The sequence below is a fragment of the Bos indicus genome, chromosome 4 (assembly GCF_029378745.1).
Source record: "Bos indicus isolate NIAB-ARS_2022 breed Sahiwal x Tharparkar chromosome 4, NIAB-ARS_B.indTharparkar_mat_pri_1.0, whole genome shotgun sequence".
NCBI lineage: Eukaryota > Metazoa > Chordata > Mammalia > Artiodactyla > Bovidae > Bos > Bos indicus.
The window spans coordinates 61,585,913-61,613,646 of NC_091763.1; the positions used below are offsets into that span (position 1 = coordinate 61,585,913).

General features: G+C 36.2%; 1 protein-coding gene and 1 non-coding gene across 2 annotated transcripts in view; one reads left to right on the plus strand and one right to left on the minus strand.

Moving 5' to 3' along the window:
• The window catches only part of SEPTIN7 (septin 7), a 59,138-nt gene extending 31,806 nt beyond the window's left edge, over window positions 1-27,332 (minus strand). Inside the window, exons 1-3 of the mRNA XM_019958774.2 lie at window positions 27,314-27,332; window positions 25,552-25,654; window positions 11,311-11,417 (exon numbers count right to left, since the gene is read on the minus strand). Of these exons, the coding sequence (XP_019814333.2) occupies window positions 11,311-11,417; window positions 25,552-25,561 (117 nt within the window). The 5' untranslated portion in view covers window positions 25,562-25,654; window positions 27,314-27,332. The remainder of the gene's footprint in view (window positions 1-11,310; window positions 11,418-25,551; window positions 25,655-27,313) is intronic.
• On the plus strand, window positions 23,261-23,367 carry LOC139182870 (U6 spliceosomal RNA). Its single transcript, XR_011566431.1, has one exon. It is a non-coding gene; the product is annotated as a U6 spliceosomal RNA (small nuclear RNA).
• Window positions 27,333-27,734: the final 402 nt, after the last annotated feature.

Here is a 27,734-nt window from a genome sequence, read left to right on the forward strand (position 1 = left end):
TTTCTGAGATGATGGAAATGGTTCTATATCTACACTATCCAATACATACTAGCTGCTTGCCCATGCAAGCAACAAGTTCTTGAAATCTGACTAGAGCAACTGAGGAACTGAATGTTCAATTTTATTTAACTTAAACTGAAACAGCTACACATGGCTTTGTTGTTGTTGTTGTTGTTTAGTCACTAAGTCATGTCTGACTCTTTGGTGACCCCATGGACTGTAGCCTGCCAGGCCCCTCTGTCCATGGGTTTTTCCAAGCAAGAATACTGGAGTGGATTGCCATTTCCTTCTCCAGGGGATCCTCCCAATCCACATGTGGCTTAGTGACTACTGAATTCGATAGTGAAGATTGATAGCAACCAGAAATTATTTTGTTAAAAGAGCATTATCAAAAAAGAAACTTGCTGAAACTGAAATTTGGACATGCATATTCACAGAAAGGCTTCCAATCTTTTAGACAAATAAGAGACAAAGTTCTTATCTTTTAGACCAATGGTTTTTGAACTGCTTTGACCCTAATGTAAACTGTCAGTGAAAATTTTAGATATCCCAAATGTAAGTACATTTATTTATCTACCGAACATATAAAATTGGTTATCTGAACATTAAACAGCAGGAAGTGTCAATTTCTCTGTAAATTAAAAAAGTTAAACATCAATAGATACAGGTTCTAATATTTTCTGGTCACCTTCAATATCAACGATGGTTGCACACTCCTTGGGAGAATACTGTTTCATACCACACGGCTAAGGTAATACAGTCTGTCTGATATTGAGTTACTCTAATAATATGAGGGAGGCAAAATAACTGTGGAAATAATCAGATTCATCAGTGTAAATTATCAAAACTAAAAAAAATTGAGTGATATTACTTCCTGTGGCTTAGAAATTCACATTCTATATATCTAGTAGTTGTCTATAGTTAAAAAGGACAATCTGGTTATATGTCAATTAAGAATATGTCAAATGTCATATGTCAAAAAAGAACAATCTATTCAAATCTAACAGATCTCAATATATATCTCATTTGCCTCCATCTCCTTCATAAAAATAAGTTATCCATTTATGGTAACTGTCACTGAAGCAGAAATATCCAAAGTAACCATCCCTTCACCTAAAAATTCTCAAAAATTATTTTAAATGACACAGTATCATGTATTAGAACTGATGTAAAAATCTAACTGTTCTACATGAATCATCTCCTGATTTTACTCCAAACCATTTCTGGTTCTCTCATTACCAAACAAAGAACATTTCTACCTCTAGTACTAGGCTGTATACTAATCACACACCACAACAGCTTAAATTTTAAGATTTTTGCTTCTTTGTTTAAAAAAAAATTAGTTCAACAACTTAATTGTTTATTGGAGTGATAATACAAATGAAGATCTGCTTTTCATACGGAAGCTTCTTTTCTTCTTTGGCCTATGAAATTCTGTGTATCCATACATGGTCAAATACATAGAAGACAGCAACATATGGAAGAAATCCAGAAAACAACTGTAAACTAGTGCCATTCACAGGATTCAACTGTATCCTATCATCTGGTTTTGCAAGTATCCTCATGGGATCCATGGTAAACAAATTAGTCCAAGTCCAGGAATTTCAAACTTTTCTTAAGAAATCTATTCCAAATGGCCACTTTCCCATGCACTTTACTTAAGCAGGTCACATCAGCATATTTTATGGCATCACTCAAGAGTTCTCAAAGATTAAACACATAATTCAATACCAAAGGAATGAATGAATCAAGGGCACTTTGAAATGAGCTTTTCTCTGAAAAATAAAATTAAAGCCTATTATATTGTTTATGTATAATAATTAAGGGCTATTTTGGATTCCTGGATTCCAGAAACTCACACTTTTTCTAATATTTACAGTTTTTCAATCTGAGAAAAAGTCAAACTTTCACTGTTCATACAGCTTCACTTCTTCCATTTCTGAAAGACTATTAAACACACTACACTATTCTAACAATGTTTGAGTCATTTTTTAAGATAAAGTATTATAACTATATTAACATTTGAGGAGAGGGCTAAAATTTTCTGTCAAGAGCTTACCTCCACCTATACTTGCTCAGGAGATAACATTACAGCCAAAGCTCTGCAGACTTGACTAGTAGAAACTTGAACAGTCTGCGATATTCCACTTGGCTCAAACACAAAATCTATTCTAGATTATTTAATAACTCAAAAGATAAGCATCATCATACATACTTCATTATGTTCAATAAGATACTTAGAGAGGCAATGACCAACAGAATAGTTATGCTTAAAGACTACTTCCTTCTCACCAAGACTGAAAACGAACTAAGAAGAAACTTGATCCAAACACTAATTCTGCCTTCTACTCTCTGAACCACTATATACCTCATTCCCCTCTCTCCTTACACTGAAATCTTAATTCCCATGTCCCTTTCATTTTCTATTAGCAAACCCCTCCCAAATCCTTTCTTTTCCTTTCCAGCTAAGATACTTTTCCATAAATTTCATAAACTTCAACTTTGACAGGAATTTCCAGGTCATCTGATAATCTTTTTATTTGCTCCTTCACCTCATGTCTCTTCTAGTATGACTCTTCCCAAGTTCTATCTTGGGGCTTCCCAGGTGGCTCAGCAGATAAAGAACCTGCCTGCAATGCAGGAGACTATTGTGGGTTCAGTCCCTGGGTCAGGAAGATCCCCTGGAGGAAGGGATTGGCAACCCACTCCAGTCTTCTTGCCTGGAGAATCCCATGAACAGAGAAGCCTGGTGGGCTATAGTCCACAGGGTCACAAAGAGCTGGACATGACTGAAGTGTCTGAGCACGCACACATGCACACAACCTCTACCTTACAATCTCTGCCACCATGCTCAGCAAAGTCCTTGATCTTCACTGCAAAACAAGAACATCCCCAATTTGTTGTTGCTATTTATTTTTAAAATTTTTTAAACTCAAGTACAGGTGACTTACAATGTTTCAGTTGCATGGCAAAGTATGTAAATATACAATCCTTTTTATTTACATTCAAATGGATATATACATTCTTTTTCAGTTCTTTTTCCATTTTAAGTTATTACAATGATATTGAATATAGCTCCCTGTGCTATACAGTAGGTCCTTGTTGCTTATCTATTTTATATAATGTGGTTCAGTTCAGTTCAGTCGCTCAGTCGTGTCCAACTCTTTGTGACCCCATGATCGCAGCACGCCAGGCCTCTCTGTCCATCACCAACTCCCGGAGTTCGCTCAAATTCGTGTCCATCAAGTCGGTGATGCCATTCAGCCATCTCATCCTCTGTTGTCCCCTTCTCCTCCTGCCCCCAATCCCTCCCAGCATCAGGGTCAACTCTTCGCATGAGGAGGCCAAAGTATTGGAGTTTCAGCTTCAGCATCAGTCCTTCCAATGAACACCCAGGACTGATCTCCTTTAGGATGGACTGGTTGGATCTCCTTGCAGTCCAAGGGACTCTCAAGAGTCTTCTCCAACACCACAGTTCAAAAGCATCAATTCTTTGGCGCTCAGCTTTCTTCACAGTCCAAGTCTCACATCCATACATATAATGTGGTATGTATCTGTTAATCCCAAATTCCTAATTAATCCCCCCTCCTTTCCCCTTTGGTAACCATAAGTTTGTTTTCTATGAGTCTGCTTCTGTTTTATAAATAAAATTCATTTGTATCATGTTTTTAGATTTCACATATTAAGTGATATCATATGGTATTTGTCATTCTCCTGACTTACTTCACTTAGTGTAATATCTGCTGCTGAAAAGTAATATTCTATTACGAGCAGGCGCACACACACAAACACACAATCTTCTTTATCCATCTGTCAGTGGAATTTAAGTTACTTCCACGTCTTGATAATTGTACACAGTACTGCCATGAACACTGGGGTGCATCTGTCCTGTTGAATTTGAGTTTTCTCCAGATATATGCTAAGGAATGGGACTGCTGGATGATATGGTACCTGTTTTAAAGGAAGCTCCATAGTGTTCTCCATAGTAGCTGCACCAATTCACATCCCCACCAACAGTGTAGGAGGGTTCTCAAGAGCATCCCCAATTTTTCTGAAGCTTTTTTGAATGTTCTCTCCTGTTTAGTGGAATAGATTTCTTTTTTCCCTGAGACTAATTTCTCAATCTATGGTGGGGATTTGACCAATTTCCATTTCAAAGTCATCTTGACAACTATTTAGACTAGTTCCCCTGTTATCTTCAATCTCTCATCTCTTAGGAACTGATTCTCCAAAGGATACAAACATTTTCAGGTCTTTTTTAGAAATAAAAACCAAACCATTGTCTCTGTCCCCTACACTGGACCTCTAGGTATTCCCTCTCATCCCTTCCTTCATAGCTATTTCCATCTTCACTGACTCACAAAGTCACTTCCCAACTCACTATCATCCTGCCCTCTATTCCTATGATTTCACTAAAATATACCTTGCCAAAGTCACCTCTATACCACCCTAGAGCAACATCTTTCTCACTATATCATGACTGTTTGCTATATCCTTCACATGACTGTGACAATCTTGAGAACTCATATGTCCATCATCCTTGTAGCCCCCAAACCTGGTAAAAGACAAGTATTCAAATACCTGCTCTGTGTATGACTACTTCAAAAAAATTATCAAAACCTGACCAACATTAACAGCCGAGTTTCCTAACTGGACTCTATAAAGATGTTTCAAGGAGTCATAAGAAGTTATCTTAGGGATAGGATTCATTGCTTTCACTTCTTCTCACCTCCAAAACTTTTGTACCCATATAATCTAAAATAGTGATTTACTGAACTTCATAAACCAAGAAAAGTTTTAAAATGACCAACATAAGGCTGCCAACTAAAAATCTGGGGGAAAAAAAAAATAAAAAGGACTTCCCTGGAGGTCCAGTGGCTAAGACTCCACACTCCTAATGTAAAAGGCCTGGGTTCAATCCCTGGCTGGGGAAATAGATCCCACATGCTCCAACTAAGAACTGGCAAAGCCAAATAAAAAAAATAAAATTTTTCAAAAAAAAAAAATCTGAAAGAAAAAACAAATCTAGCACTGTCATTTCACAAAAGAAACAGGAAGGTTACCAACTATCTCCTTTCCCTAGGAGATAGCTGGCAAACTTTTGCTGAAATGAAAAATGATATAAAAATTTTCAAATATAAGATCATAAAACTTGCTACCATGTATATAACATTGTATTAATATTTTTCTTGAAAATTGTTAATCTAAGCATCTATGTTTGAGATTAGAATATGAAGTAGAGCTTAAGTGTTCAAATTTTTTCTATAACTTTAATCAGTCTATTGGGAAAATACATATATGAATGAAAGTGGAAGTAACATGGTGCCATTTCATTCAATTAGAAATATTCTGGAAGAACTCAGGAAAAACAGTTCACCCTCTTACTTTCTTTGACAAAGACAGGATGAAATCAGTCCACAGCAGGCCAGAAACACAAGGAGTGGTCCACAAAGTATAGTACCCAGACTGGCAGTTGAATAGCTTGGAAACTTAAAAGAAATGCCAAATTCTTTGGGCTCTGCCTCAAATATGGGGAGGGGGACTTGACAGACTGAGCAAGGCTTCCAAGTGATTGTGAAGCACAGTATACTTTGAGAAGACTAGTATAAAGAACTACAGGACCAGAATGTCAGCTTACATTCGGAAGTACACAGCTTAGGTTTCTAAGGCCAAAGACAGGATGTTGAGAATTAATCTCAGATGCCTTCTAACTATTACTGAAAAGTTCACTCAGATCAGAACCACTGGAAACTCAGAATCATTTGCCTGCTCAGAGTAGATAGTTTCTCCTTTCTCCCAAGACTGTGAATGTGAAGGAATTTCTTCTTTAAGATACAAGCCTCTTGTAAACAAATAATGCTCGGAGAGATTATAAGATTGTGGTCTTTATAGAAGTTTCACTCCCTATTTGACCACATCACAGGATGTTACTTCTCTTCTTCTTTTTGACAGTTGGAAGTGTTCCAGAAAGCCTTCAGGTCAGGGAAATTGCAGACATTTGTTTTTTGAAACTCAGGATTGTATGTTTTTCCTGGATTACTCTTCACTGAGAGAATTTAAGAGCTCCCAAGGGCAGATCATCTGCTAGATTACTGAACTGGTGAAAAACCACTCAACTGTAAAAGAAAATTACATTCTATTCTCTAACAACTGAATGACTAGGAATACATCATGTTCTCTCCTAGGTAAGAGGAGAAAAGAGTTAAGATGACCTTCATCTTGTTTCCAGTATATCAAGGAATACCTTCATGGTACATCAGGAAAGAGGACTTCTCTGGGATTTTAATAAGGATCAATCTAGTTCTCAAATGTTAAAGGTCTCACTTTTGGTAAAAGGAGGAGATTTAATAGTGGTACACAGGCCTTTGTCTTAAAAATGTTACTAGAGATAGCCTTAGTCTAATTATGCCTTTGTTTTCAAAAAAGGGAGCTGGGAAAACATTTACAACAGAAGAGGACACCTTTGAAGTGTTACCTTCAAAGAAGGTAAAGTGAGTTTAAGACAGCATTATTCTGGAGACAAACCAATATCAATAGAATTCTGACAAATTGAGAGCTTCTCCCATCTTTTAACAGATACCAGCCTAGGAGAAACTACCTGCAGTAACTGAAATGTAAGGGACTGTTATCTCAATAAGAAACGTCTGCAAACCTCAAGAAGGAAAAAATAGGAAATATTGAGTTGGTCAAAACACTTCATGAAATCTGAACAATTTATGAGTATAAAAGACATGTTCAATCTTATAAGAAATCAAAGGGGAAAAAATGAAATGTCTTTATGTATACACACAGGTGCACGTACACACACATACACAACAGAAATGAGTACTTATGTCCATCAAAAGATATATACAAGAACATTTATGTCAGTCAAAAACTGAAAACCCATATGCTTATCTACAATGAACAGGCTGTGATATAGTCATACAGTAGAATATTATAAAACAATGAAAAGAACTACAGCTATACAACATGAATAAATACCACACACATAATCCTCAGTGAAAGAAACCAGACTTAAGAATATATCTAAATGAAGTTCAAGAACAGACAAAATTAATCTATGGAGATGTCAGAAAGGTGTTTATAAGTGGGGGTGGGTGTAATACTGAGTGAGAGGAGACACAAGGAAGCCTTCCAGGTTCCTAGAAAAATACTGTATCTTAATCTGGGAAGTGGTTACTTGGATATATGAATCGCTGCTGTTGTTTAGTCACTAAGTTGTGTCCAACTTTTTGCGACTCCATGGACTGTAACCCACCAGGCTCCTCTGTCCACGGGATTTCCCAGGTAAGAATACTGGAGTGGGTCATCATTTCCTTCTGCAGGAATCACACCCATGTCTCCTACTTCGGCAGGCAGATTCTTTACCACTGACCACCAGGGAAACCCAGATATATGAATACTTATATAAAACTCACCAAGTTCTATGCTTAAATTTGTGCCCTTTTAATATATAAACTACACAGCAACTTAAAAATTAAATGCAAAAAAATTCTGCTTAAGACAAAAATAATCAACAAAATTTCAAAAAATGATCAAATTTAAAATTTCAAAGATTCTCAAATTGGAAATCATTCCACTTAATCTATGATAGTGTTTTATAAAATTTCACAGACCAAAAAAAAAGTAGAAACAAAACTTCAAAGATCCTCAAACAAATTTTAAAAAATTGTTCAGTCAGTCAACAAATATTGGATGCTAACATGTAACAGATGCTGTGCTAGAAACTTAGCTTGTTAAGGGTGAATAAAAAGGAGTCCCTACCCTAACAGAGTTTATGAGTGGTCAAGAAAGTCTTCATTAAGAAAGTAACTTTTAAGCAGAGAACTGATGAAAATTAGGAAGCAAGCCATGAGGATATCCCAAGGAAAACCACTGCAAGCAGAGAAACAAAGTGGAAGGCCCCTGGAGTGGAAGAGATCGATCGGCCTGCTCAAAGGACAGCAAAGAGGTTGTTTTGGCCAAAGCAGGATAAGCCAAAAGTATAAGAACTAGGTTAAGGGCACCCTGCAGGTAGGGGAGGTGGGGAGGGGGAGGAGGGATGGGGGTAAAGTAAACTCTCCTTGTTTGACCAAATACTTTGTTGCAAAGTATGTTAAACTAGATTTCCATGTGTTGAATTCCTTAGACTGCAAGTGCCAATACACTTCATCTGTTCAGACACTAGCAAAAATCACTGTACTGGGTGAATCCAAAGAGCTAAAAATACTGTCAACTTGCCTATTTTGTTTAAATAAAATAAAACATGGTAAGGTATGAAACTTTTATGATTAACTGGCTTCCATCATCCACCAAGAAGTTTACTGGAATTTCAAACCTAGTACATAATGGTCAGTCAATACCCTCCAGAGTCCAGCTTGAAAATTCAAATATAATAAGCAATAATGAACATCATGTGTGTACCATTTAAAAGTAAAAACAAAACAACACTAGGTATTCCTTACTAGGTAGCATCAGATAGGAGAAGGCAATGGCACCCCACTCCAGTACTCTTGCCTGGGAAATCCCATGGACGGAGGAGCCTGGTAGGCTACAGTCCATGGGGTCGCGAAGAGTCGGACACAACTGAGCAACTTCACTTTCACTTTTCACTTTTATTTACTGGAGAAGGAAATGGCAACCCACTCCAGTGTTCTTGCCTGGAGAATCCCAGGGACGGGGGAGCCTGGTGGACTGCCATCTATGGGGTCCCAGAGTCAGACACGACTGATGTGACTTAGCGGCAGCATCAGATAGATCAGCCTTAAGACTTAATTCCATTTTTTACCTTACGACCTAATTTCCCATTTTTTAAAACTAAACTCATATATTACATAACTATGAAGAAATAACCTCACTGATCAATTCAGTTTGTCTAAACTGCCTAACTGGAAAATCTATCTCCATACATAACATTTTTCAAGGAAAAGGAAATATAAATAAAAGAAAAATGACAATTTTCTGGACCAAACATCATTAAAAAGTAAAGTTAATCCATTTATTAAGAACTCTTTAATCTACTAAACTAATACTTATTAAGTTTCTAAAGTATAGAGATAGCATAGTTTTATACAATACAGACTAAACCATAGTGCTTAGATTTGTATCCTAGTTCTGGCACGCTAACTACATGATCCTCAGGTATATCATCATCTTTGTGCCACAATTTCCACATCTGTAAAATAGGGATAATAACACCATTTACCTGAAAAAGTTACTGCAAGAATTAAATAAATGCATCTAAAGTGTTTGGAATAGTACCTGGAAGATGTTAATGATTGACTAAGTGTTGTTTTATTATTAATGTCGACCTTGCATTATGCCAGGTGCTAAAAACTACAAAAAGGACTCAGAAAATTTCCTCACCAGCACTAACAGCCAAGAACACCTTTGGTAGATATATTAATATTTAACAGACATTTTACACTAAATATTCCTGAACTTAGGAATCTACACTGTGGGGTTTCCTTAACATTTCTATATAACTAGTTACTAAGTCTGGAGAAGGCAATGGCACCCCACTCAGTACTCTTGCCTGGCAAATCCCAGGGACGGGCGAGCCTGGTGGGCTGCTGTCTGTGGGGTCGCACAGAGTCGGACACGACTGAAATGACTTAGCAGCAGCAGTTACTAATTCTGGATTTAAATACTTAAATTAAGAAAATTTAAAGTTTATCTTCTTGCTTAGGGTTAAAATATCCAATATATCACAAAATAAATAAGCAATATAGTATAGTATCGAGTTTTTAGGACACGTTTTTTTTGCAGGTAATTTGAAATCTCAAATTCCATAAAGGATATTTTAAAAATTCCTGAAACAGAGAAAACTTTAAGAAGAAGAAATAAAATATCCAGCTCCAGCATCACTGCCTCAATAAGACATGCTTCTGCTAGAACTGTTCACTCCACTCCTTTTCTGCTTATGTGCTGTGTATTACTGCATCAATCTACCAACAAATCTTTCAATCAATAGTTTAGAGCAGTGCTGCCTAACAAAAATGTAATGTGAACTACATAAATAATTTTAAAAATTTCAGTAGCCACTTTAGAAAGTAGCAACAGATGAAATTAATGAATTTTACTTAACCCAATATAACCAATCATTATTATAAAATGTAATCAATAGAAAAATTTAAATAAAATAATTTTTTTTTTTTAACAAACTAAGACTTCAAAATCTGGGGTATATTTTATACTTGCATCTTAACATAGACATCTCACATTTTAAGACCTCAACAGCCACATGTGGCTACCAGCTATTGTCCTGGACAACATATCACTAGGACTAGAGAGTCTAGCACTTTGCTAGCAGCATTAGCATCACCTTGGATTAAATCTCAGCTCACTTCAGACTTACTAGAACAGGAACTAAGTTTAACGAGCTCCTCAGATGATCTGAATGCACATTAAAGATTGAGAAGTACTAAATTAGACCACACATAAAGTATTAACAAATTGTTACTGCCATTTAACTATCATGTGGTATCATGCCACTCACTAAAACAAATACTAATGGCTTTACACAAGTCATGTTTTCTGTACCCTGTCCAACAGAATTTTCTGCAATGGTGGAAATAATCTGCACTGCTCCAAATGGTAGCTACTTGCCACATATTACTACTTGAAATGTACCCAGCACAACTGAGAAACAGAATTTTTTGCTTCAATGACTTTTAACTCATTTAAACTTTAATAGCTACATATGGCAAGTAGTTACCATATTGCAGCATAACTCTGAATGTTATCATTTACTGTATCACAGTAAAATCTCTAGGAGGATCTTTAAGACAAATTCATAAGGTTCTAAATCAAGAAAGTCCCTCTAATTACATGCACTTCTCAATCAATTACTCTCTCTCTTTTTCAACAACAACCATTTTTACTAACACTTTACACTGGCTAAGGTCAAATTTGAAATCTACCTATATATAAATATAATACAAGTCACAAAATATGTTTTGTGGGGAAGTACAGGTGGCTCAGTAATAAAGAATCCGCCTGCCAATGCAGGAGATGCAGGTTATCGGATCCCTAGGTCAGGAAGATCTCTTGGCATAAGAAATGGCAACCCACTCCAGTATTATTGCCTGGGAAATCCCATGGACAGAGGAGCCTGGCAGGCTACCATCTATGGGGTCTCCAGAGCTGGACATGACTTAAGAGACGAAAAGAACAATAACACAGAGAACATATTAATAGAGATCTTAACCATGTTCGTGACAAAGCAGATGGACTGTATAACAAAGTATCTATAAAAAATAATTTATAGACTGTGTTTTGTATCTGTTAATATTACCCCATCTTATCATCAATTAACAATACACATACCTGTACAGTCTTTTTTATTCTATGGGAAGGACCTGGATACTCTGGAGAATATAAATCTGTGAGGAATAATGAGTTGATTAATGTTGACTTTCCCAGTCCAGATTCACCTAAAAGAAACAAAGGGGGAAATCTCTTAAAACTCAGTCAACTTATCAAGCTTAAATATTCAACCAGTGTTATAATCAAACTTGCTTTCATCCAATTACTTCTTGGAGGACAAGCAAGTGACATTACAAAATACACTATAAAGACTCCCTATTACAATAAGTTCTTAGCCCTAATTTTCTTACCTATCAAGTCAGACTCGTATTTGGAAAGGATTTTTAGCGTCATAATTCTACAATCTGTTTTTTAAAAGTAATGTTAAAAAAAAAAAGTAATGTATCTGATACAATAGTCACCAGTTTTTTTTTTAAACAGTGATATATTCCTAAAGATGAAAGTCATGAAGGAAACATCCCACTTGGATTATATACTGCTGCTTCAGTGCAATAAAGCATAATAGAAGTACAAACGCTTATTCAGACAATTAATGAATGACCAAGGCAAGAAATCAGGTAAGTACAAAAAAGTAAGAGGTCTGCTGACAAAAAAAGAAGAAAAATTAATCACAATGTATGTTAAAAGCAAACCACAAAAAAAAACCCACTTCTAATTTACCCATATACCAATCAATTTAAGTATGCTCTATAAACTAGATTCCAAAAAGTCGTACTTTTCATATTTCTATATACTTTTTATAAAAATGCTTCTGTCTAAACCGAAAACGGAGGGAGGTAAAACGATTTCCACTAAGATTCACATACTCGTCTCTAACCCTTCATGTCAAGTGTAAGAGACCATATCAAATGTACAGCTAATTTTTACTAACATCAACAACTTTAGAATATATGTAATATAAAGTCAAACTAAATTAACAACCATAATAATAATTATCAATTAACATGGCACCAGTTGCTAGTAGTTCAGTTAGTTTAATAGGCATCTTTATCCTATATAACTGATATTGCAAGTTTTTTATGAATACTATCAGTCTTTCATATGGTGGGGGAAGGATTAAACTTTTCCCTCTAATTTTCAACTGTGGCTAGCATTCACTAACGAAAATAAAGAGTTTTCCTCTGGAGGGAAACAGCTAGTTTTAAAATACGTGAATCATAAAAAGTAAAGATTTTGTCAAAATATCCAAGTGGATACCAAGGAATCAAAAGTGTGACATGATTGGTGGTTCATTCTTAACTAACTCAAATTTTTATGATAGAAGACTATGAATTGTTAATTTTGTTACAGGTGGTAACATTTACAGTGATAACATAAAATGAGATTTCCACGGTATTTCTATCCTAGTCCTGAGAACAGATTTTAATTGAATGATCAGTAATTTAGGTGACATACACTGATTAGCAGTAAAGTACTAGGAGTTATGGACTAAGCTAATGATATAAAAATGAAAATGACTACTTCAATTCTCAAAGGCATTTCTAGGGTAATACACACTACTAACTACAATTTAATTTAATAAGTGTTTCAGTAGTACACATTCAGTGTGCCACGTAAAGAGTCAAGAAGTTATTATTTGGGCTTAATGAAGAAAACATCTTCATATCATCCACTTACTTGAGGGTTCTGGGCAGAGTAAGAACAGAGCCCCAAAATCTAAAGCTTTCTCCCTTCTAAATATTAATCTGTTAGTTTCAACCATTAATAAATTTGGAGGCCATTCAAAGTTTTTACAAACTCTGTTTGTCAAAATACATGTAAATGTAACCACTGAAACGCTATATACCTCTGCAAGTAAGTTTCATTTCCAAACTAAATTTTTTCCACACTTTTATCTCCTTTTAGTCACTTTTTTCCTATGGCAGCCCCAAACTACAATTTTATCAATTTTTTTAACCTGTGTTACATAAGAATAAAAAAATAATTTCTCCTATTCATATGCCAGTTAACTCTATAACAGTTAAATATTAGTTTTTAAACCCTTCAAACTTATTTCAGCTCTTTCCCTTCCACTTTCTTCCTAAAAATTCAGTCCAGAAATCATTATCTGAGGCTGAGGACATCAGGTGAACATGCTGGAGGGAAGACACAGTGGCCCAGGGAAGGCTAATAGGCGTCTACAAGATAAAGACCACTTCCCAAGGAGTCTGGGAGAAGGCCTGAACTCAAAAACGATGAGGAAGGCGTGAAGAGTGGCTTGCCACAGGGTGTCACAGCACTTGAGAGGAGTGAGTAGCGATACTCCACCACACAGAGGAAGAGAAAAGCCTGGACAGAAGATTACTTTCATACAGGAAAACTGATCAAATAAGCACAGTTAAAAAATTATGAATCACTATGCTCCTGCTTCGTCACTTCAGTCGTGCCCGACTCTGCGCAACCCCACAGACGGCAGCCCACCAGGCTCCCCCGTCCCTGGGATTCTCCAGGCAAGAACACTGGAGTGGGTTGCCATTTCCTTCTCCAGTGCATGAAAGTGAAAAGTGAAAGTGAAGTCGCTCAGTCGTGTCTGACTCTGAGCGACCCCATGTACTGCAGCCCACCAGGCTCCTCCGTCCATGGGATTCTCAAGGCAAGAGTACTGGAGTGGGGTGCCATTGCCTTCTCCAATGAATCACTATACTGTATACCTATAACTTATATAATATTGTACAGCAACTATAATTCAATTTTTTTAAAAAGTAAACATATGCTGTGATAATGAACTGAAACTGGAAATACTAGTGTAAACTTGATGATTTTCAACAAATATAATAGATGCAGATACACTATAGATACAAAAGTATTTATGTTTTTGTGTCCATATATAGGTGGGGCCTTCCTGGTGGCTCGGAGAAGGCAATGGCACCCCACTCCAGTACTTTTGCCTGGAGAATCCCATGGATGGAGGAGCCTGGTGGGCTGCAGTCCATGGGGTTGCTACAGTCGGACACGACTGAGAAACTTCACTTTCACTTTTCACTTCCATGCACTGGAGGAGGAAATGGCAACCCACTCCAGTGTTTTTGCCTGGAGAATCCCAGGGACGGGGAAGCCTGGTGGGCTGCCGTCTATGGAGTCACACAGAGTCAGACACGACTGAAGTGACTTAGCAGTAGTAGTTCCTGGTGGCTCAGACAGTAAAGAATCTGACTGCAATGCAGGAGACCAAGTTCAATCCCTGGGTTGGGAAGATCCCCTGAAGAAAGGAATGGCTATCCACTCCAGTATACTTGCCTGGAGAATTCCATGGACAGAGGAGCTTGGCAGGCTATAGCTCATGGGGTTGCAAAGAGCTGGACACAAATGAGAGACTAACACTTTCACTTTCTCTATATATGTATGTATACAAACATACATTTGCTGTTTTCTGATTTTGATGGTATATTAATGGCTATGCAGTAGAAGATCCTTGAGGAAGAGAAATACACAAGTATTTAAGTGGCAATGAGGCATTGTGCATTGCAAATGTTACAGAGGGCAAAAACCTGTGTACTGTACTTGTAATTTTTGTCTTTACAAATGTTACAAAATTAATTAAAACATTATCTCAGCAAGAACCACAATAAATCAGTGTCACACACTTTCAATTATGCAAAATACTTTGTACCTATAGTTCTCAATTTTTAGCTGAATTAACAACCTCTCTGAAAATCCAAATACACAATCTCTCCCTGAAAATAAATGATAAATATCTCAACTGTATTTCAGGAAGCTCAGTCAGTGAACCCAAACTCAGTTGTGTTTGACACTTTTCAACCCTATGGACTGTAGCCCACCAGGCTCCTCTGTCCATGGGATTCTCCAGGCAAGAATACTCTAGTGAGTTGCTATTTCCTCCTCCAGGGGATCTTTCTGACCCAGAAATCAAACCCACATCTCCTGCGTCTCCTGCATTGCAGGCAGATTCTTCACTGCTGAGCTACCGGGGAAGCCCCAGTCACCCCTATTTTCCCCTTAAAAAGTCAGCTCCATAATCTTTAGTATTTTTGTTGTTGTTGAGTTGTTAAGTAACTCTTTGCCACCCATGGTCTGCAGCATGCAAGGTGTCCCTGTCCTTCACTATCTTCTGGAATTTGCTCAAATGCATGTCCATTTAGTCGATGATGCAATCCAACTATCTCATCCTCTGTCTCCCCTTTCTCCTTCTGCGCTTAATCTTTCCCAACATCAGGGTCTTTTCCAGTGAATCAGTTCTTCACATCAGGTGGCCAAAGTATTGGAGTTTCAGCTTCACCATCAGTCCTTCCAATGAATATTCAGGACTGATTTCCTTTAGGATGGACTGGCTGGATCTCCTTGCAGTCCAGGAGACTCTCAAGACTCTTCTCCAACACCACAGTTCAAAAGCATCAATTCTTCGGCGCTCAGCATTTTTTATGGTCCAACTCTCACATCCATATGTGACTACTGGAAAAACCATAGTTTTGACTAGACGGACCTTTGTCGGCAAAGTGTTATTTCTGCTTTTTAATATATGCTGTCTAGGTTTGTCACAGCTTTTCTTCCAAGGAGCAAGCATCTTTTAATTTCATGGCTGCAGTCACCATCTGCAGTGAATTTGGAGCTCAAGAAAATAAGTCTGTAAACTTTTTCCATTTTTTCCCTATTTGCCATGATGTGATAGGACCAGAAGTCATGATCTTAGTTTTCTGAATGTTGAGTTTTAAGTAGCTTTTTCACTCTCTTTCATCTTCATCAAGAGGCTCTTAGCTCCTCTTCACTTTCTGCCATTAGGGTGATATCATCTGTATATCTGAGGTTATTGATATTTCTCCCAGCAATCTTGATTCCAGCTTGAGCTTCATCCAGCCCGGCACTTCTTATGATGTACTTTGCATATAAGTCAAATAGGCAAGATGACAATATACAACCTTGACATATTCCTTGCCCAATTTGGAACCAGTTGGTTGTTCCATGTCCGGTTCTAAGTGTTGCTTCTTAACCAACATACAGGTTTCTCAGGAGGCAGGTAAGGTGGATAATATCACTTCAATGATTCGCAGTGTAGTTAACTTGGACTTTTGTTCTTCTCTACTACATTCCCTTGTCTCTTGGGCTTCCTGGTGGCTCAGAAGTTAAAGTGTCTGCCTGCATCTGCCTGCAATGCGGGAGACCTGGGTTCGATTCCTGGGTCGGAAAGATCTTCTGGAGAAGGAAATGGCAACCCACTCCAGTATTATTGCCTGGAGAATCCCATGGACAGAGGAGCCTGGTGGGCTGCAGTCGACGGGGTCGCAGAGTCAGACACAACTGAGTGACTTCACTTTCACTATATTCCCTTACAGTGTTTTCACCTATCTTTACATTTTCCCGTTAAGCATCTGTAACAGTTAGAGCATACATGGAATGGGATATCCTCAACATACCATAAATCTCCTAAAATTCAGGAAAAATTTATTTTATCTTAAAAAAAATATTTAGTAGCACAAGCTTTTAAGAAAATAATTTGCTAATGTTTCCAGAGCCACAAAATATTCAAACACTTTGCTGCAAAAATCCAACTTCAGGGACTTTAAACAGTGATACTGCCCCCTGCTCCCAATACATATACACAAGTCTTATGTGCTTAAAGATCTCCATTGCCCTATCATTTGTAACAAGGGTAAAAAAAAACTTAAAGTCTATTAATGGAGAAATAAGCTATAAAAACTATCATATATTCAGTCACAAATTAGAATACAATGTACTCATTAAACATCTCAGTTAAAATGTTGACCAAAATTTCCATTCTCTAAAATTTTTACTGCAGCGTTCTTACAAAATTAAACACACAAATCATTCAAAAGTCAAATGAGAGTCTAAAATTTGATATAGCCACAGTTGGAAATATGCAGCTGTTAAAAGTAAAACATTGAGGATAAACATAGCAAAATGTTCATGATAATTATCTCTTGCTGGTAAGTCATTTCATTTTTTAGTATTTCTTAATTTTCACAAATTTCAAGTATCATTATGGAAAAGTCTCCTTTCTGAGAGGTGCATCTTACTGAGGCCCTAAAAAGATCCCACCATGTTTACTTCCTTCCTAGAAAATAATACAGTATAATTATTTTACATATTGTTTACTTCTATGTCTATCTCCCTAAATAAGCATAAACTCCAGTGATCTTCTCATAGAAGAAACAACATAATTACTGTAATTTATAACTATAATAATGTAATATAGTATTTATATAGGAAGAACTAGAATGAACTAAACCAAAGGTTGAGTAAGAGAACCAACGAAGCACATATATGTTTCAGCTTGTAATAAATGGTTTTAGGAAGACTGATTAACCATTTAAAAAATAAGGTAAAATAAACATCAAATTCTTGTCTCACATTTCACATCAAAAAATTCACATGAATCTAAGTTGCAAAATAAAAAAAGTAAACCTTAGTCTATATACTTATATACAGTGGAATCCCTAATAAGACTGAATCAAGCAGGCAGGTATCAAAGACACAAGCCAAAAGAAAAAAAAAAGACTACACGGACAATATAAAAATCAGGTTAATATATAACATGACACAAGAAAAATTCTGACAGAGTCAATACCAAACCACAACCACAACAACAATACCCTTAGAGCATCTATATAAGGAAAAGGAATACAGCTTTTAAAATTAATCTAGAATATACGATTTATAAAACCAAAGATAAACAGAAATAATTAAAAAGTTAACCAGCAACAATATTATGTAGAAAGAAAATAAGACATCAATTTTTAGGTATTAAATTGGCAAAGAAACACTGTAATATCCACTGATGGCAGTATGCTATCAACACCTGGTTAGTGTGCAAAGTGGTATACAATCTATCTTAGGTCAATTTGGTATTAATATTAAAACCCTTAAAACAACTCATAAGCCTTCAGAAAAAAATACCAATTCAAACTTACAAAGCTTTATCCTAAAGAAGTAAATAAAAATTCAAGTACAGATATAACTACAACCATGTTTACTCTAACTATATTGATACTGGACAAGGCAAATTTTGGTATACCCAACCTACAAAGCCAATGAAATCTGCAACTCAACCATAGCTAGATTATCAAAAAATATCTATTATTAAAAGATGATCATAATTTACTGCTAAATTTTATAAGACAACTACAGATTGTAATTACAAATTGTAATGTCTTACAGACATTACAGATACATATAAACAAAAACACTGTATGTTTCTATGCTTAAGAGTTACCACTGGATGACAGATTATGGTAATATTTATTTTCATTTTGCTTTTCTGCTTTTCCCGATTTCTACAATGAAACGCATTAACTTTATTACAAAAGCACTTTTTAAAATATGTAGCTGACCCCTAGAAGGAATACAAAAATCTAAATAGTAGGTGAGTTTTTTCTCCCTAAAACTTTCTCTGCTTTGGCTAAATTAGTTTTTTGAAATAAAATTCATATAACAAAAATGCACTATTTTAAAGTGTACAACTCAGTGGTTTTTCTGTATTCACAACGTTGTGCAATGATCATTGGTTAAATTACTTTTATTACTAAAAGCAAAATAAAAATACAAAGCTCAGGGCAGAAAATTCTGAAGTATTAAAGCATTTCAAATATTCAACCTATCATAATGTCAGAATTAAGCGTAATTCCACTAAATGCCCAATAACCTAGATACAAAATGGCCAATACTACTTTTCAATTTCATCAACTAACTAACTACATTAATATAAACACCAACAAGAAGGTGGGGGAAAATTATCTATGACAGTCATTGCTTATTCTGTCACTCATTAAATGCCTCCCATCCCAATGGAAAAGAAATGCAAAAAAGCAAAATGGCTGTCTGGGGAGGCCTTACAAATAGCTGTGAAAAGAAGAGAAGTGAAAAGCAAAGGAGAAAAGGAAAGATATAAGCATCTGAATGCAGAGTTCCAAAGAATAGCAAGAAGAGATAAGAAAGCCTTCCTCAGTGATCAATGCAAAGAAATAGAGGAAAACAACAGAATGGGAAAGACTAGAGATCTCTTCAAGAAAATTAGAGACACCAGGGAACATTTCATGCAAATGTTATACATTTGCTCGATAAAGGGCTCGATAAAGGACAGAAATGGTATGGACCTAATAGAAGCAGAAGATATTAAGAAGAGGTGGCAAGAATACACAGAAGAACTGTACAAAAAAGATCTTCACGACCCAGATAATCACGATGATGTGATCACTGACCTAGAGCCAGACATCCTGGAATGTGAAGTCAAGTGGGCCTTAGAAAGCATCACTACAAACAAAGCTAGTGGCAGTGATGGAATTCCAGTTGAGCTATTCCAAATCCTGAAAGATGATGCTGTGAAAGTGCTGCACTCAATAAGCCAACAAATTTGGAAAACTCAGCAGCAGCCACAGCACTGGAAAAGGTCAGTTTTCATTCCAATCCCAAAGAAAAGCAATGCCAAAGAATGCTCAAACTACCGCACAATTGCACTCATCTCACACGCTAGTAAAGTAATGCTCAAAATTCTCCAAACCAGGCTTTAGCAATATGTGAACTGTGAACTTCCTAATGTTCAAGCTGGTTTTAGAAAAGGCAGAGGAACCAGAGACCAAATTGCCAACATCCGCTGGATCATCGAAAAAGCAAGAGAGTTCCAGAAAAACATCTATTTCTGCTTTATTGACTATGCCAAAGCCTTTGACTGTGTGGATCACAATAAACTGGAAAATTCTGAAAGAGATGGGAATACCAGACCACCTGACCTGCCTCTTGAGAAACCTATATGCAGGTCAGGAAGCAACAGTTAGAACTGGACATGGAACAACAGACTGGTTCCAAATAGGAAAAGGAGTTTGTCAAGGCTGTATATTGTCACCCTGCTTATTTAACTTCTATGCAGAGTACATCATGAGAAACGCTGGACTGGAAGAAGCACAAGCTGGAATCAAGATTGCTGGGAGAAATATCAATAACCTCAGATATGCAGATGACACCACCCTTATGGCAAAAAGTGAAGAGGAACTAAAAAGCCTCTTGATAAAAGTGAAAGTGGAGAGTGAAACAGTTGGCTTAAAGCTCAACATTCAGAAAATGAAGATCATGGCATCTGGTCCCATCACTTCATGGGAAATAGATGGGGAAACAGTGGAAACAGTGTCAGCCTTTATTTTTGGGGGCTCCAAAATCAGTGCAGATGGTGACTGCAGCCATGAAATTAAAAGACACTTACTCCTTGGAAGGAAAGTTATGACCAACCTGGATAGCATATTCAAAAGCAGAGACAATAAATACTTTGCCAACAAAGGTCCCTCTAGTAAAGGCTATGGTTTTTCCTGTGATCATGTATGGATGTGAGAGTTGGACTGTGAAGAAGGCTGAGCGCCGAAGAATTGATGCTTTTGAACTGTGGTGTTGGAGAAGACTCTTGAGAGTCTCTTGGACTGCAAGGAGATCCAACTAGTCCATTCTGAAGGAGATCAGCCCTGGGATTTCTTTGGAAGGAATGATGCTAAAGCTGAAACTCCAGTACTTTGGCCACCTCATGCGAAGAGTTGACTCATTGGAAAAGACTCTGATGCTGGGAGGGATTGGGGGTAGGAAGAGAAGGGGATGACAGAGGATGAGATGGCTGGATGGCATCACTGACTCGATGGACGTGAGTCTGGGTGAACTCTGGGAGTTGGTGATGGACAGGGAGGCCTGGTGTGCTGCAATTCATGGGGTCGCAAAGAGTCGGACACGACTGAGCAACTGAACTGAACTGAAACTTTACTAATAAGTCATACACAAAATATACTTTATAATAAACTCTGAATCCCCAAAATGGCTAAACCACCATGTTCTAATTCTAAGCTCCTTCTGCCAACAAAAAGGCCAGTGCTACTAAAGACATTTGATATAGGTCAACTAAATTATGATCAAAAAAAAAAAAAAACCCCTCTGCTATAAAAATTTTGCAAAGCCAAAGCTTAGTCTTATAAAAACGATTAATCTGAATTTTATCTTCAAAAAATCCAAAGTAACAGATTTAATGCCACTTGCTTTTCAAAATATTTTCTGGTCAGATAAAGCAATCTATGTTAGTTCTACCTCTTTGAAAGATTCTAGTAAAATCAGGAATTTACAATTAACATTTTATTCTCAGAGCATGCTTTTTTTTTTAAGTGAAATCGCTCAGTCATGTCCGACTCTTTGCGACCCCATGGATGGCAACATTCCAGGCTCCTTCATCCATGGGATTTTCCAGGCAAGAATACTGGAGTGGGTTGCCATTTCCATCTCAGAGCATAGGCAAGTCTAATTAAGAAGCACACAAAGAATTGTCAAGTTCCAAGCCCAAACAGGTTTGACGCTTTGTTCCATTAAAGACCTAACTGTCTTCATTATTTAATATTGCTGACACTGGGTTTTAAACTAAATTTTCAAATAAAGATTCAAAATCAAGAATTCCAATCTCTTCATCCTGGAGGCAATCAAGGTCTTTAAAATCTACGCTAGCCTACACTTCCAGCCGTATTTCCAACTATTACAAAGTGAACTCTTCAGGGTAGGATCCTAAAATCGATGTATAATGCCAATTAATCTTAAAACTCCCTCTGCTCCTCCATATCATCCATAAAGCACAATTACATATAACCTGACAACTTGTTTTCTTCCTGCACTGAAACAGATACCTTTTTCTTGAGCACTTAAGAAGTAACTAGTTTATATTAAGGCACCTAGACTAACTGAGCAAGGTGAGCGGCATACACTATGAAAGTATGTGGAAGGAAATGACTAGGGGAATAGAAAATTCACCTCTCCCACTTCATGCTGACCCTAGGACAGAAACTACTCATTTCAGTAGAATGGCAGAAAAAACTGCTTGTACTATTTAAGTTATCTACAATTCTCATTCCTTTTTCCGTCTGTCCCTCGTCTCTTTAATTTTTTTAGGGAAAACAGAATATCTAGTTGAAATCATGCAAGTTCAAATCATAATGGATGCACTATATCCAGTATTTCCAAATGAGCCTCTGCATCTTGCCTAGAAAATCCCATGGACAGAGGAGCCTGGTGGGCTGCTGTCCATGGGGTTACACATAGTCGGACACAACTGAAGCGACTTAGCATGCATGCATTGGAGGAGGAAATGGCAACCCACTCCAGTGTTCTTGCCTGGAGAATCCCAGGGACAGAGGAGCCTGGTGGGCTGCTATCTACAGGGTCGCACACAGTCGGACACGACTGAAGCGACTTAGCAGCAGCAGCAGCATAGTGCTTAAGAACACACCAGACAGAGAGAGACTGGGTTTGGTTCTGGCATCTGACAGCAGTGTGGCCATGGGCAAGTAACTAATATCTCCATGCCTCAGTTTTTGCATCTTTAAAATGCAGAAAACAATAATACTCATATCATAAGGTTACTGTTAAGGACTGTATGAGTTACAGAAATAAAGTGTCAATACTTTATGTACTTGAAATATTGCCTGACGCATAGGTGCTGATTTTTGTTGGCTATTGTTTTTCCAACTGGACTGCCCACTCAATGTCTATCCCAATTATATTCTTCAAAAATCTGCCCTAATACCTCTTCCTCAAATAAGGTAGTTAATAATGTCCAACCAGGGATAAGCGCTCCTATACCTTTAAACATCTGTTCTTAATTTCTATATGACTCTACTAACTTGTATTTACTTCCTGAAAACATTATCTTTTTATGTATATTTTATATCATTATGTAAATTATAAGATCCTTTAGGCAAGAAAATACAGGAATACCAATATGCCTCTTTTATACAAAAAAAGTCCCTCAGGTAAATAATAAATATTGCTTATGAAGCAAGGTTACTGGATAAAGGTTTCCCAACAAAGGGTGAAGAGATTAAGAAATCAACTGTTAAATATAGATTCTCAGTTTGTATCAATGTATAAATCTCAAACCAAAAACTGTTTTAAGAGTCGAAGTTGCTCTGAGCATAAATCACAAAAATGAGGACTCAGTTTATAAGGAATAGCTTGTAGTCTCTATTGTAAGTCAAGAATGTTATAGCAAGTGCTCGCTTCGGCAGCACATATACTAAAATTAGAACGATACAGAGAAGATTAGCATGGCCCCTGCACAAGGATGACACGCAAATTCGTGAAGCGTTCCATATTTTTTGTGATGGATTCATTTTGATATTTGGCAAAACTAATACAATTATGTAAAGTTTAAAAATAAAATAAAATTAAAAAAAAATAAAATATTCCAGACATGGGTAAAAAAAAAAAAGAATGTTACAGCAAGGTTAGCTTTAGCTTTCTATAATATACACACAGTGCTGTCAGATATGGCCTGCAGTCCGGAAAACAATATATAAAATACTTAAAAAGTGACTTTTATGTGTCACACACTGCAACTATGTAGATGAAAAGATTCAGACCTTGTACTCTAGTCTACACAAAGACAGCTAATTAAACAGTAATGTTCAAGATATGGGCAGGAGGACAGAATAATAATATTGATACCCATTCTCTTTTATTCTCATTTTAAGTCTTATCAAAGAGAAAAAACAAGCTATACTTGACAAAAGGTCTAACCAAAAAAACTAGTAAGAATCAGCATCGTGTTCCCATGGTGGTTAACAGATTGAATATATCTATGAGGGCATGTATTAGTTAAGGGGAAAAAATAAAACACTAACAATACATAGCTGCAACATGTACAACGGCTGATTTAATTAAATAAAATGTACATGTTAAATATAAAATGTTCAAGTGTTACATGTGGCAACAACAACAAAAAAACTAGTAAGTTACATTCAGAGATTCCATATTTCCTTTAACAGTCAAGATCAGCTGATTATTATATATCTTTCACCTGGAAAAATGCCACAGCAATTCAAACCAAATATCTGGTCTTGACTCCCAGACATTACTAAGCAGACACTCAAAAAGTCACTCTTTAAATTTCAATAATAAAAATTTTTGAAAACTGTTATGGTTCTCCTAATGGACCTAGGAGGTTTTTTTACAAATTAAAAAATGATCTTTTATTTGTCTACAGTTTGTCATTTAAGATCACTAACCTTACACAGTAAATGTAAATATAAGATGCAGCATTTCTTCAAGTATAACATCTGTGTTACCAACCTAGGAAGAGGTGTGTCCTGCATATTTTATTCACCTATCTAGACCCACACCTCTGCTCTACAGCAGCAATTTGCAAGCCAGGTATACCATACTTTTTATTCAACCAGAGGCAGACAAGTATCAAGTTTGCAGATTTTGTACCACGTTTTAACTATGAATTATTACAATGCAGATACTTCCAAACAGCCACAAACTGACCCTCAGGCAAAATATTCTGGTCAGTTGATAAAAATATTCTTCCCTTCAGTGAAGGAGTATTTCATACCTAATTCAATAATAACACCAAAATAAAATACCAGGTGTGGAATATAATTAGCAAAATTTAATGCACAATATATAAAGATCCAGCATCAACTCAATTTTGTCAAGGATAGTTAATCCAATAATTCTGCCTTCCATCTTCTTAAATAGAGAAATACAATACATTGCATCAAACTGAGAAGCCAGGTTATAAAGTCAGACTATATGAAATGAAAATATTATAAAGACATTTAAGATTAAGACTGTCATTTAAGAAAACTAATCTTACACATGGTAAAGTGTCTTTTCATATATGATGATGTTACTAAACTACAGTTAAAACAACCCTGACAATCTCTTAAAATCAAATCAGGCAGGGAAAGGTGTTCACAGGATGAAACACACCCAAGAGAAAAGTAAGAGTGAACCAAAGAAGGAGAGTCATATTTCACTTATTCCAGGGCTTACACTCAACGAATGAACTCCCAGGGTAATCACTGCATGATTATGATCCTCTACCCCATCCTCCTTTTTCAGATTTAGAGAACATATGTTTAAGTTAAACACTTGGATGATATGGCTTCAGTGCACTACATGAGCCAAAGAATAAAACTATCCTGGAGTAATAAGTAACCACCAGATGCTATTTCCTTTTGTAGCATCAACTGAAGAGAACTTCTCCAGTTTTCTGTTCCACTACCCACCTCCCACTGCTTTTCAACTTCTACTTCCCTTTCCCGCAGTTTTCAAAACTGCGCCACCTACAAAAAAACAGGCAAGAAAATACTTAAATCCCATTATGCTACTAAGTTAAATTTTAAAGTGTATCTGCATAACAAAAAACATACAACATTGATTGCTGCAGTTATTTGGGCTATTGTTTTCTTAAAACATTCTGAGTTCATTAAATAGTTATTAATAGTTCATTAATAGTTCATCAAAATTCAACTTTAGTGAGAAATCATATCTTACCGACAACCATAAGTGTGAATTCAAAACCTCTCTTCACTGATTTTCTGTATACTTGATTTGGGAGATTTGCAAATCCCACATAGCCTTCAAGGTTCTTCTGTTGCTGAGAAAAGTAAAAGAGGGTCAATTATTTATACATCAACAAAATGCTTCTATCATACATTTCAAATTCTCTTCATTAACCTATTTTTAGAAAATCATACAAACTCTTATTCATGGTAAATCAAACTGATTTTATAGTATGACCAATAAAAGTATTAGTTAATCGAAAAAATGGACAAAGTAAATTGAGCACAAGTGATTAACAGTAGTCAATTATAAAAGTCAATGAGATTGTCAGATGACATCACTGACTCGATGGGCGTGAGTCTGAGCAAGCTCCGGGAGTTGGTGATGAACAGGGAAGCCTGGCGTGCTGCAATCCATGGGGTTGCAAAGAGTCGGACATAACTGAGCAACTGAACTGAACTCAACTGAGTCAATTATAAAAACCCAAGGGAATAAAATAAAAATTTTTAAAAACCTGCCTCAGAGCAAAGATTTCAATTTATAGTAAGTTACTAAGATTCTGATCAAGCAACTAAAAAAACAACAAAGGATTTTTTACAATAAAAAAATTCAAATCCCCTTAAGATTATATTCAGTTCAGTCACTCAGTCATGTTCGACTCTTTGTGACCCCATGGACTGCAGGATGCCAGGCTTCCCTGCTATACTATATATTATATAATTAATTATATATTTTGTATTAATAATATATTATGTTATATAACATATTCCCTGTTATATTACATATATAATCTTATATGATTATATTAAGGATTCTTTTAATTATTCCCTTTGCTCATACTAAAAACCACAGGCAGGATTTTCTTGAAATTCACCTTCTTGTTCATGAAATAAAATCAAAATGTGGAGTTTAAAATTTTTCATAAACTCTTGAAAGCTCTCATGATCAATGTCAATCAGTAAACATTATCTTTCAAACTCTTATACTAGGTCCAGTGATGTCACCTCAATGCTTTTACTGGACATCAGATTTATCCTGGTTTTAAAGTAAACTTTAATTCCGTTTTTTGTATAGCTTTTGATGTATAGCTTCTGTATAGCTTTGATGACCTCACCAATAATTTCATGATTAGTTCATACAAACCTACTTCTAAATTGGCATAGAAAATCAGTGTGACTCTCAACTTACCCATTGGTGACAAATACTGTCCATAGTTCAGACCATCTGAGTGAGTAGTCTTACAGATTAATTTACTTAGAGGTAGGTCTTATTCATCATTAAAACATAATGCCATTCATCATTTAAAAATAACATTCCTAAGAGATACACATTTCTCTTAAAGGTTTTTGCCACATTTAAATTCTCATCCAAAAACACTTATATGGGATCAAAGTAATAATTCAATACATTTGGATTTAACAAAGAACAGCACCCTGCATTCCTCACTAGTATCACATATATAATAAATATTCCATCCATAATCTTTTACCCTTTTTAAAAATTCATATAAATTAATTTTAAGACAAATGTTGAGCAGATAAGTAAGCCAATTAAATTAGAGGCTAATTTTAAATATACTAGTTAAGACACTGATCAGAATATTTTAAAGTCAAATATTTGAAAGCCTACTATGTGCAGAGCTAAGACTATGTATTAAATTTAAAGCTTCCTTGATTCATATTTCATCCAATTGTAACTGAAATTTAACTTAGACCAGAAAAAAGCCTCTGTATTAATTATGTAGTATACTCACAGCTACTTTGTAAAGAACATATTTCCATCATTCCAGTGTTCCAGGTTCCAACAGAACAGATCCACAGAGGAACAGTAAATGAGGAATTCCAAAAATCATTCATGGCACATTCAGTCCAAACAGGGCAGAGAAATCCATTGGAACATAGTAAAATGAAGAGGGGGGAAAATGAAAGTTACTTACGTGTAACTCAACAAATTAGAGGTAAATTACAAATATACTGAAAGTAGACTTTTTTCTACTCACATCAAGGAAATATTTTTTTGTTGGATATAAGGCCCAGTGAGTCCATTTTAGCAGCTTTCCTGATAAAACACAGAATCAAACACCTCCTATCTTTTCAGAAAGGACAATCACTATGCCTTGCACCTGAAGTCTTACAAGAAATGATGAAAAAAGTGTAAAGTATGAAATTTCAAGA